Below are 13,095 nucleotides of genomic sequence, written 5' to 3' on the forward strand. Positions count from 1 at the left end.
GGCATGGTGGGCACATACCTGTCATCCCAGCTACTTGGGAGGCTGAGGTGGGAGGATCACTTCAGCCTGGGAGGTTGAGGCTGCAGTGAGTCATGATTGTACCACTGCACTCAAGCCTGAGTGAGAGAATGAGATCCTGTCTCTAAACAAAACAAAACAACACTTGAAAAGGATAAACTACTTTGTGTTTAAAAAAATTCAAAATGGAATGTCAAAATATTCAGAAAATAATTACAAAGAGAAGCTTACAATCAACAGTACACAACTAAAGCAGGGCTCAGAAGAAATCGCATTTAAACATATGGGAAGAATGAAAGAAATATTAAGCATCCAACATAAGAAGATAGAAATACAAACCACAAAATACAGTGTGGAAAGCTAAAGGGAGGATTTAAAACTAAAAGAAAAAAATTAATAAAAAAAAGAAAATAGTGGAACTAAGTTTTAAAAATCCAAGAGCAGGTTATGAACAAGGGCAAAGCCTCACATAATACAAAATAAGAAATTATAGGCCGGGCGCGGTGGCTCAAGCCTGTAATCCCAGCACTTTGGGAGGCCGAGACGGGCGGATCACGAGGTCAGGAGATCGAGACCATCCTGGCTAACACGGTGAAACCCCGTCTCTACTAAAAAATACAAAAAACTAGCCGGGCGAAGTGGCGGGTGCCTGTAGTCCCAGCTACTCGGGAGGCTGAGGCAGGAGAATGGCGTGAACCCGAGAGGAGGAGCTTGCAGTGAGCTGAGATCCGGCCACTGCACTCCAGCCTGGGTGACAGAGCAAGACTCCGTCTCAAAAAAAAAAAAAAAAAAGAAATTATAATGAGTAGTCGCAAACCCAGGAAATAACTGTTTAATCATAAAAGAATACCTTGGTCAATTCACACAAATAATTTTGAAAATCTAGATGAACTGGGTGATTTTCTAGGTTAACATAAATTATCAAAGCTACCCCCAAAAGATATAAACTGTAAGAAGCCAACTATCAGAGAATAATGATATAATTGGTCTGCACATGGTAGCTCACACCTATAATCCCAGCACTTTGGGAGGCCGAGGCAGGAGGATTGCTTGAGAATTTGGGAGGCCAAGGCAGGAGGATTGCTCGAGCTCGGGAATTCAAGACCAGCTGGGGCAACGAGACCCCACTGCTACAAAAAAATTTTTTTTTTTAATTAGCCAGGTGTGGTGGTGTACACCTGTAGTCCCAGCTACTCAGATGGCTGAGGAAGGAGGATCCCTTGAGCCCAGGAGTTTGAGGCTGCAGTGACCCACGATGGTGCCACTACATTCCAGCCTAGGCAACAGTGTGAGACCCTGTCTCAAAAAAACTGAGAAGTATGATATAATTGGACAATATAATTGTCTAAGAGCTACTTCTACCCCCTAAAAAAGAGGAGGTCCAAATGACTTCATGGGGAATTCAACAAAACCTTTAACTTCAATGCCATTTAACCATAGAGGGGAAAAAATGCATAGAAAAAGAAAGGAAGGGCTAGGCACAGTGGCTCACACCTGTAATCCCAGTACTTTGGGAGGCTGAGGTGAGAGGATGACTCCAGGCCAGCAGTTTGCAACCAGCCTAGGCAACATAGCAAGGCCTTATCTCTACAAAAAAAATTTAAAAATAAGCTGGGTGTGCTGGTGCACACCTGTAGTCCTAGCTACTTGGGAGCCTAAAGCAAGAGGTTGGCTTGTGCCCAGGAGTTCAAGGCTGCAGTGAGCTATGATTGCACCACTGCACTCCAGCCTGGGCGACAGAAGGAAGGAGGGAGGGTGGAAGGGAGGGAGGGAGAAAGGGAGGAAGGGAGGGAAGGAGGAAGGGAGAAAGGGAGGTAGGGAGCAAGGGAGGAAGGAAGGGAGGGAGGCAGGAAAGGAGGGAGGATAGGTGGGAAGGGAGGGAGAGAGAGGGGAAAGGGGAGGGTAGGGGAGAGGGAAGGAGGGAAAGAAGAAGGAAGGAAGGAAGGAAGGAAGGAAGGAAGGAAGGAAGGAAGGAAGGAAGGAAGGAAGGAAGGAAGGAAGGGAGGAAGGAAGGAAGGCAGGCAGGCAGGCAGGCAGGCAGGCAAGCTTTGAAATAGTTTTATAAAAGTGGAAATAAAATAACACAATTAACAAAACAGAAAGGAAAATGAAAACGCCTATGAGGAGTGATGCAAAATTTCTAAGTAAAGTTTAGCAAACAGAACCCAGCAGTACGTTTAAAATACTAATACACCACGGCAAAGTAAGTTAATTCAGGAATACAAGAATGGTTCAGTAACAATAAATCCATTAGTACAATCTACCACAATAATAGATCAAAGGAGAAAAATTACATTATAATTCCCATAGATGCTGAAAAGGCATTAGCAACATTACTTCCATTTATTAAAAAAATACTTAGGCCTGGCATGGTGACTCACACCCGTAATCTCAGCACTTTGGGAGGCTGAGGTGGGCGAATCACTTGAGGACAGGAGTTCAAGGCCAGCCTGGCCAACATGGTGAAACTCTGTCTCTATTAAAAATACAAAAGTTAGCCGGACGTTGTGGCGGGCGCCTATAGTCCCAGCTACCCGGGAGGCTGAGCCAGGAGAATCATTTGAACCCAGGAGGCAAATGTTGCAGTGAGCTGAGATCAAGCCACTGCACTCCAGCCTGGGCAACAGAGTGAGACTCTGGCTCAAAAAACAAAAAACAAACAAAAAAGAGCTTTAAAAAATAGGCGGAGACAGGCGGGTCCGCGAGTCAGGAGACTGAGATCATCCTGGGCTAACGGTGAAATCCCGTCTCTACTAAAAATACCAAAAGTTAGCCAGGCGTAGTGGGGCACCTGTAGTCAGCTTTCCGGGAGGCTGGAGGAAGGGAATATAGGCGTGAACCGGAGGCCCAGACTGCAGTGAGCCAAAGATCGCTTTTACGCCTCCAGCCTGGGAGACTAGGCAAGACTTAGTCTCAAAAAAAAAAAAAAAAAAAAAAAAAAAAAGGTAACAGCTGAATACTTTAACATGATAAAATATGTACGCTTCAATCTAAAGCCAGATCTAATCTTAATAGGAGAGCATTAAAAATATCCAATTGAAGTAAGGAATAGGACAAAGCTCCACTACTATCTTATCGTTTAGTATTTTTGGAAAGTACTAGCCAAATCAATTGAACAAAAAAAAGAAATAGGTATAAAAAGTGAAAGCGGGGCCAGGCACAGTGGCTCCCAGCACTTTGGGAGGCCGAGGAGGGCGGACCACGAGGTCAGGAGATCGAGACCATCCTGGCTAACACGGTGAAACCCCGTCTCTACTAAAAACACAAAAAATTAGCTGCGCGTGGCAGCACACGCCTGTAGTCTCAGCTACTCAGGAGGCTGAGGCAGGAGAATGACGTGAACCCGGGAGGCAGAGGTTGCAGTTAGTCAAGACCACAGTATTACACTCCAGGCTGGGCAGCAAAGCGAGACTCTGTCTCAACAACAACAACTAAAAAAAGTGAAAAGGAGGGCAGGGCGCGGAGGCTTATACCTGTAATCCCAGCACTTTGGGAGGCCAAGACAGAATGATCACTTGAGCCCAGGAGTTTGAGATCAGCCTGGGCAACACAGCAAGACTCCATCTCTGTTCTATTTTATTTTAATTTTATTTATTTATTTATTTTTGGAGATGGGAGTCTTGCTCTGTCACCCAGGCTGAAGTGCAGTAGCGCAATCTTCGCTCACTGCAACCTCCGCCTCCAGGGTTCAAGCGATTCTCCTGCCTCAGCCTCCTGAGCAGCTGGGACTACAGGCATGAACTACCAAGCCCAGCTAGTTTTTGTGTGTGTGTTTTCAGTAGAGACGGGGTTTCACCATATTGGCTAGGCTGATCTCAAACTCCTGACCTCAAGTGATCCGCCTGTCTCAGCCTCTCAAAGTACTGGGATTGTTACAGGCATGAGCCAACACACTCGGCCTATTTTAAAAAAAGAAAAAAAAATGAAAAAGAGAAGATAAAATTATCATTATTCAGCAATTACATAATTATTTAGCTATACCTGTTACTCTACAGAAAAACAACTGGGAAACTATTATAGATAATATTAGAATTCTTAAGGTGGCTAGGTATAAAATTAATACTCAAAATTTAATACATAATTCAAATAATAATAATAATTCAAACAACCACATAAAAGTTATAAAAGAAAGTAGAAACCCCAGCAGGGCATGGTGGCTCACGCCTGTAATCCCAGCACTTTGGGAGGCTGAGGTGGGCGGATCACAAGGTCAGGAGATCAAGACCATCCTGGCTAACGTGAGTGAAACCCACCTCTACTAAAATACAAAAAATTAGCCAGGTGTGGTGGCAGAGCCTGTAGCCCCAGCTACTCGGGGAAACTGAGGGGAGGAGAATGCGTGAACCCGGGAGAGGCTTGCAGTGAAGCCGAGATGCTTTCACCACTCAGCCTGGGTGACAGAAGACTCCATCTCAAAAAAAAAAAAAAAAAAGGAAAGTAGAAACCCCATTTACAACAGCAACAAACAAGATAAACAGCAAGGAATAAACAAAATAAGAAATGTGAGAGGAGTCGGCCCGAGGCCTTGGTGGCTCAAGCCTGTAATCCCAGCACTGGGAGGCAGTGAGCGGATCTAAAGGTCAGGAAGATGAGACCATCCTGGCTGCTGGCCAGGCTCCCGTCTCTACTAAAAAGCAAAAGTGCTTGAGGCCGAGGTGGCGAGCGCCTGTGGTCCCAGCTACTCGGGAGGCTGAGGCAGGAGAATGCAGGGGAACCGGGAGGGAGCTTGCAGTGAGGCTGAGATCTGGCCCTGCACTCCAGCCTGGGGCTGACAGAGAAGCGAGACTCCGTCAAAGTGAGAGGTCTGTAAGCAATGTTGATAGATGCAAAACAAGACTTGAACGACAATAAATAAATGTACTGTTCTTTTTTTTTTTTTTTTGAGACAGAGTCTTGTTCTGTCACCCAGGCTGGAGTGCAGTGGCACAATCCTGGCTCACTGCAACCTCGGCCTCCCAGGTTCAAGCGATTCTCCTGCCTCAGCCTCCCCAGTAGCTGGGATTACAGGCACCTGCCACCAAGAACAGCTAAGTTTTATATTTTTAGCAGAGATGGGGTTTCTCCATGTTGCCAGACTGGTCTCGAACTCCAGGCCTCAAATGATCCACCTGCCTCAGCATCCCAAAGTGTTGGGATTAAAGGCGTGAGCCACCGTGCCTGGTCACATATACTGTTCTTGAACATAAAGAAATGAATATAGACCCTGTTCTTGAACCTCAAAACGATGTCAATTATCTCTAAATTAATCTATAAACATAATACAATACCAATAAAAATACCAACAGGACAGAGGAGCAGGACTTGGTTAGTTAATTCTAAGTCATATAGAAAAATAAACAAAGAAAACTTCCCAGGAAAACTCTGGGAAGTAGAATGAGGAAGATGATAACCAAGGAATGGGGTCATTAGGTATAAAAATGTAATCTGATCAATGAAACAGAATAAAAGACCAGTAATAACCTCAAATTATATGTAGGAACTAAGTACACCTATAGACAACATTTCAATCAGTAGGGCAAAGTTGAACTAAATGAAGGAAACTGCCATAACTGGGAAGCCATCCGGAAGAAAAGTAAAGTTGGATTCCTACCTCGACACTTTATTCAACTTACATTTTGTGTGGGTAAGTGTATTTAACTTAAAAATAAAATTACAAAAGTACCTGGAGAAAATACAAGAATATTTAATTCTAATTAGAAATAATAATAAAATAGGAAAGGCCTTTCTTATGACACAAAACCTAGACTCTGAAAAGACTGATAAATTTAACAACAAAACATTTAATTTCTGATGAAAAAATAGACCATAAACAAAGTCAAAAGGCAAATGAAAAACTGTGAAAAATATCTGCAACATGTATCAAAGGCTAAGAACTGATTTCATTAAAATACAGAGTTTCTATAAACCAGGGGTCAGCAACCCGCAGACCATGGACCCCTGGTACCGGTCCATGGCATGTTAGGAACCTGGCCACACAGCAGGAGGTGAGTGGTGGACGAATAAGCATTCCTGCCAGAGCCCGGCCTCCTGTCAGGTAAGGCATTAGATTCTCATAGGAGTGCTACCTCTGCAGTGAACTGTGCATGCAAGGGATCTAGGCTGTGCGCTTCTTATGAGTCTCTAGTGCCTGATGACCTGAGGTGGAACAGTTTCATCCCAAAACCATTCCCCTCACTGCTCCACCCCGCCATCCCTGTCCATGGAAAAACTGTTTTCCACAAAACCGGTCCCTGGTGCCAAAAAGGTTGGGGACCCCCTTTATAAACAATATGAACCATCCCAATAGAAAAATGAACAAAAATATAAACGGGTCTACAAATAAAGGAAACAAATAAATGGCTCTTATATCTACCTACTGAAAAGACGCTTAAGAAAAATATTCCTATTAAACTGACAATTTAAAAAACGTTTGATAACCCACTCCGTTACCAAGAGAACAAGGAAGACAGCACTCGAACACCAACAGGAAAACACAAACTTGAAATCTGACAGTATCTATCAAAGTTTAAGCAGTAAACATATATCCTTTGACCCAGAAACTGTACTTCTACAAATGTATTCTAAAGAGAGGCTCTCTCATGTGCAAAAATTATATATGTATAGGGATATTCGTTGTATCACTATTTGTATTAGCAAGACTGTAAACATCTTAAATACCCAACCAAACAAAGGAATACTACCATCTCCACAAAGTCCTTCCCGTCCCCTCATGCCTGGAAAAAATACACAAGAAATGTATCATTGGTTGCTTCTAGGGAAGGAAGTCAATTAGCTGGGGTCAAAGGAAGAAGAAAAACTTGTCTTTTACCATATACCTTTTTGTACCATTTGGATTTTATACACATTACTTACTTAAGATGCTTAAGACTACAGTATTATTTTTACCCAGCTTTACCAACTGTCACATTTTTCCTTCTTTTTCTTTGTCAGTTTTCCAGTTCCCACGTTAGCAACGTTTAACTGTTTTCCCAGTTAATCACAGTATTTAATCAAACTCACACAGTTAAATCACGTCAGCTAACTGAATTCCATTGTCCCATGATCCCCTTGCTCCTGAGCTCTCTCTGCATACTTATTCTACAAAAAGCACAATTCCCTGCTCGTTACTGGGTGTACAGAAATTATGAGTTAGTAAAAATCCAGGAGTAAAAAGCCATTAATTTCTTGGCCTATGAGGCAAACACATAATCACTACTGAACTTTAGAAAACAGCAGAAAGGCAAGTGCTCAAAAAAAAGGTTTCACAAACTATCGTTTGTGCTGTCGCAATGGATGCAGACTCTAATCCACTACTTTACATTAAAGAACCTGATTTTGGCCCGGAACGGTGGCTCACGCCTGTAATCCCAACACTTTGGGAGGCCAAGGTGGGTGGATCACAAGATCAGGAGTTCGAGACCAGCCTGGCCAACATGATGAAACCCTGTCTCTACTAAAAATACAAAAATTAGCACAGTGGCACACACCTGTAATCCCAACTACTCAGGAGGCTGAGGCAGGAGAATTGCTTGAACCCAGGAAGCAGAGGTTGCAGTGAGCCGACACTGTGCCACTGCACTCCAGCCTGGGTGACAGAGCAAGACTCCGTCTCAGAAAAAAAAAAGAGAGACTGATTTTAACCACCTATTCAGAGTCAATGTGGCTAGAGAGGATTGAACCACACTAATCAAACTCCCTAGACATTAATGTGTTATATATAATGCCAATGTATTAATTTAGAATTTTAAAAATATATGTATATATGTACGGTATATATGTACGTATATGTGTATATAAGTACACACACATACATCTCAAGAGTATCAAATCATGCATATCAAGGAATCACATACAAATGGTAAAGTATGCCCAAGGAGAGCCACATGATGCTATGAGTGTTATAGAGAGAAGAGACCAAGACAGAAAGGTCAGGGAAGGCTTCTGTGTAAAAACATTTTGATCAAACTGAGATCTAATGGAAGAGAAGTTAAAATAAGAGAATGGAATGAGGAGTAAGAAGGTTCTTGGATGATGGAAAAGCTTGTGCAATGGATCTGGGGCAGGAGGAAGCACGATACATCTAAGCGGGCAGAAAAAGATCAACGACCAAGAGAACACAACACAGGATTAACTGTAGAGTTAGAGAGGAGTCAGACGACACAGTGCCTTTGAGGCCATGTTAAAGATTTTTGCCTTATCCTAAGAGCAATAAAAAGGTTGTGAGCAGGGATGAGAATGTATTTGGGCTTGCAAAAAGACTGGTGTGCTATATGAATTGGAGGGCAGGAGTAGAAGCAGGAATACTGCTTAAAAAGCTCCTACAGGAGACCTAAGTGAGGGATGGCGGCACCGTGGATTGGAGTTACGGCAGGAGTAAAAAAAACAGGACTTGGTAAATGATTACACCTGAAGTGCAAGGAAGAAGAAAATATTGACGAGGATGCCCAAGTTTCAAGTTTGCACAACTGGATGCATAAAGGAGCTATCACTGAAAGAGGGTGAGAAGACTCCAGGAAGACCAGGTTGTTTTGTTTGGTTTCATTGGGGGCTGGATGGAGGGTTGAGACGTAAAAAGTAAGAAAAGGTTCTAAGTGTCAGTAACTGGAAGTCTTGGTAGACAAGGATGAAAAATGGAACACGGGGCTGGCTGGGCGCCGTGACTCACGCCTGTAATCCCAGCACTTTGGGAGGCTGAAGCGGGAGGATCACTTGAGGCCAGGAGTTCGAGCCCAGCCTGGCCAACACGGCAAAACCCCATCTCTACCAAAAATACAAAAAATTAGCCGGATGCGGTGGCCCGCACCTCTAATCTACTTGGGAGACTGAGACAGAAGAATTGCTAGATTTTGGGAGGCAAAGGTTGCAGTAAGCCAAGACCGTGCCGCTGCACTCCAGCCTGGGTCACAGAGTGAGACTGTCTCAAAAAAAAAAAGGCCAATTGGGATTTAGAGGTCAAAAGAGAGAGAGAGTGAGCTATAGCAGAGTTGGTTTTTTTTGTTTGTTTTTTTGTTTTTAATTTTTAACTTGAGATGTGGTTTTGCTTTGTTGCCCAGGCTGGCCTTGAACTCCTAGGCTCAAGCAATCCTCCCACTTTGGCTTGTCAAAGTGCTGGGGTTACAGACATAAGCCATCATGACCAGTTGCTACAGTACACTTTAAAAAAAATTTTTTTTTGGCTGGGCAAGGTGGCTCACGCCTGTAATCCCAGCACTTTGGAAGGCTGAGACAGGCAGATCACCTGAGTTCAAGAGTTCAAGACCAGCCTGGCCAACATGATAAAACCCTGTCTCTACGAAAAATACAAAAACTAACCAGGCGTGGTGGTAGGTGCCTGTAATTTCAGCTACTCAGGAGGCTGAGGCAGGAGAATTGCTTGAACCCAGGAAGCGGAGGTTGCAGTGAGCTGAGATGGCGACACTGCACTCCAGGCTGGAGGACAGAGCGAGACTCCATCTCAATATATAAATAAATTAATTTTTTTAAAAAAAGGTTTTATCTCCAAGGCCCGTCAACCAAGCCTAGACATCCTACTCCTCCCCATCACCTAAAATCTTTCAAAATCTATCAAAATACAAGAAAAGGGAGAGGCTTAAAATGCAATACCTAGGAGAATAAAGAATTAGTATGAAAGAATTTCAAACTATATAATACACTGAGATATCAGATGTGTCCCAGTTTTGAGAATGAGTAAAGGAGCAATGAAGTGTCAATCAAGAGAAAAGGGAAGCAGAAACAAGAGACTGATGACCCCACTTTACAAATTTTCACAGTTTAGACACGTTTATCTTTACCTCCGGATAAATGGCTGTTCTTGGTCTTGTGTGCTAAGGGAATGCAGAAATAGCTCCACACTGAAGCCCCTTAGCAGAAATCATGGCTTCCACTGCCATCACGTGGTTGCAGTGAGGAAGTGCACCAACCAGGTTCTAGGAACCTAGGAATGCCTACATGAAGCCCATGGTACAATTAATCCGTGATCAAAGACCTAAAGATTACAGTAGAAGAGGGCAAACTGGTGACAGTGCTTGCTAAGAGTTCCATCTTCTAAGCTGTCAATACACAAAAATCTAAGTTTGTATTGTTAATTGGGAGTAAGAATAAAGATTGCTCCTTTTTTCTTTTTCATGTTAAGGATCATATATTTGGAAATTCTAGGGTGCCCAGTCTGATATTAACATCTCAAACCCAACTTCTGGTATATTATATGATTACTTACAAATGCCTCGATTTAATTTTAATGGCGCATATAAATGGTGTAATGTACATTTCTAGCACACATCAATAACCTCATCACAAACATAAGCAATTGTCTCATTAAATGTGCTAAATTAATTTCCTTTGTCATCTTCAATTTAATCAAATAATATTTTTTGACTACTTAGAAGTATAAGGCACAGTCATAAGTACAATTCAAAAAAATCAATTCATCATGTTCTCAAAACTCATCAGCTAAACAAATATATCACTAATATAATCAATATTATTCACAAAAAAACACGATGAATAATTAACACATCATTCCTGATAGTTCTTTTCATAGTAAAAATAGGCTTGCCCAGTGGGATATTTGACATTCTGTGCATTATTTAATTCCCTACCTTCCTTCTACTAGATTGAATATTCGATTACAAACGTACCTCTTTAAAATTGTCTACACATACATATCCACTTGATTTTATTTTGTTTTCAAAAGCATCTGAACTCAAGACTACAGCACTGTAGACCAAAATGTGAAATAATGGTATTGGGTACATTTTTCCAATTCTTAGTTGTTTTTATATCGTAAACACAGCATAATTTTGTCACTAAGTATATTTTTGATCTTCACTTTCTCCCCTAAAACCTAGACCCCATTATCCATTCTGTCTCTGGACATTCCAAAATATTAATAATCCAACTAGTTTTCCCTAATTCTGTAGGTTCTCTTTCCCATACACTCCCCAGCCAACACTCCCCCACCCCTTTCTTCTGTTTCAGAATGCCTCTTACACACACACCCCGGGTAGTTTTTACAAAATCACTCCTTGGAATGCGCTTCCCTCTTCTCTCCTTAACTTGGCACCCTTTTTGAAATAATTTCCCACAGCTAGGCGCCAATGTCTTTCATTTACAAGATCAAACTGCGGAAGGGGAAGAGATTGGGAACCGAGTAACCGAAACATTTGGAAATGTCAATGAGACAGTGGCCTCTCCTTTGAAAAGAAAACACAACTCTCAGTACAGAGCTTTCAACAGAGCAAAGATACTTTTCTTCGCTGTGCTCCTGTTCCTTCCCTGACCTCAAAGACACCTTCCCTTTTCTCTGATCCCCAGTCCCTCTGCTATGCGTGGGGCCTGCCTTTCCTCCTCCCAAGGAAAAGAAAGCCAGGGAGAAAAAGAAAAGGTAGCAGTCACCTTCCCGCCCGCCGCGCCCGCAAGCGGTCAGGACCCTGTCCCACGACTCACCTGGCAGGTGCGGCCGCCCGGAGAGTTGCACGAAGCGGTTGAGCTGGCCAGTCCCCCGACCCCCGCTGCCCCCACTGCCCCCGCCGGCCCCGCTACCTCCGCCACCAGCGCCGGCGGCGCCTCCTCCCCTCCGGCGGTTCCTGTCCCAGCCCTGGGCGGCCGACATGACCCGCTAACGATTGCCGCAGCCCGGTCCCGTCAGCGCCTGACCCGGCGGCACCAGCGGAACCTCCTTCCTGGGCTCCTTCAGAGACCCAGGAGACAGGGGAAGGGGGCAGCGCCCGGTCCCACCAGAGACCAATGACTTACCGCCTTGGTGAAAGGCAGCCAATGGTCAGTCGTTTTCTTGGTAGGTGGAGGGAGGCGGAGAGAAACGTGGTAACCATAGCTATGGCTAAAAAAAAAAAAAAGTGGGGAGAGAGAAAGGCAGAAGCAGCCACTCCTCGCTCTCATCGTCCGCGCTGGGCTGGCCGGCGTCACCCCGACTCCTGCGGGACCAGGCGGGCCAATCGAAGGCCGAGTGTCAGAGGCCGCGCCTGCGGAAACACGGCGACGGCCAGTGCCTCAGGTTTGGTTAGGGTTCAGGAACTCTTTCCCGTAAACGTTGCAATCAGACACTGGATATAAGCATAATACACATATTTGGGGGCAATACGGTATTCTGCCAGCTTTTCAGACTGAGATCCCATTCCCTGACAGTTGACACAAAGGGCTTGCTTGGGGTCGGGGTGGGTGAGGGGACCCGGGGCGGAGCCAAAGCTAAAATGTAAGAACCAGATATTCCTGGGTTTCATTTGTCTTTCAGTCGGATTAACTGCACTCGTCCCTGTATAAGCCACGTCCCAATCAAACAGTTTTAAACCTGGTTAACAAATACGGGAAAATGCTCACTCTCACCAGTAATCTTAGAAACCCGGCAGTGTGTGGAATGCCAAGAAAAAGGTATTCTCATAGATGGCTGATGGCTCTGTAAATATTTTTGTTCACTCAAACTCCTTTTGGCTAGTAGAAAATTTTAATCAGCTTGGAAGATATATAATCAAAAGGAAATGTAAAATTAAATAAAAGGCAGTAACGGGTATGGAAGATCAAGATCAAAGAAAACTTTCGATGTGCCGATCAGGAGTTCCTGTTGTTCCAAAATTAAACAGAAATTTTGGCTTGAGACTTACTGGGCGCATTGCAAACTGGGAAAACAGACTACACACTGATGTTTCTAAATGATAAGGAAAAAGCATATCAAATTCCTCAAGGGAAACAAAACTTTTCAAGGTCCTTAGATGTGACAGATTTTTTTTCTTTTGCATTAGAAGAACATTTCACGGTTTCAGGGGAAAAAAGAAATTCTGCTGGAGCTGAGGACAAATACCCTTTGGTCCTGGTGTGCAAATTTCTGGTCGCCACTGGCCCTGCCTCCTTGTTTTCTTACTTCCAGTCCCTGTAAGCAGAGATGTTTTAGCTACTAGCACCATAGCACACTACTTATGAAATGTTTGAGACTTAAAAAAAAAAAAAAAAAAAAGCCTGTGGTTCTAAAATATGAAAAACAATATATGTTAACTTTTTTTTTTTTTTTTTTTTTTTTTTGAGACGGAGTCTTGCTCTGTCGCTGAGACTGGAGTGCAAAGGCATGATCTCGGTTCACTGCAACCT

The 13,095-nt window shown here is 43.5% G+C and overlaps 1 protein-coding gene across 4 annotated transcripts in view; it reads right to left on the reverse strand.

The window, feature by feature from the left end:
- The window catches only part of KLHDC10 (kelch domain containing 10), a 68,905-nt gene extending 57,162 nt beyond the window's left edge, over positions 1 to 11,743 (reverse strand). Inside the window, exon 1 of one of the 4 annotated variants that reach the window (XM_003896590.3) lies at positions 11,443 to 11,743. In XM_003896590.3, coding sequence (XP_003896639.1) covers positions 11,443 to 11,608 — 166 coding nt within the window. In that variant the 5' untranslated portion in view covers positions 11,609 to 11,743. The remainder of the gene's footprint in view (positions 1 to 11,442) is intronic. The other 3 variants (XM_031665160.1, XM_031665161.1, XM_009203860.3) reach the window with 3 other exon arrangements.
- Between the last annotated feature and the right edge of the window lie 1,352 nt (positions 11,744 to 13,095).

Source organism: Papio anubis, chromosome 4 (genome assembly GCF_008728515.1).
Source record: "Papio anubis isolate 15944 chromosome 4, Panubis1.0, whole genome shotgun sequence".
Lineage (NCBI taxonomy): Eukaryota > Metazoa > Chordata > Mammalia > Primates > Cercopithecidae > Papio > Papio anubis.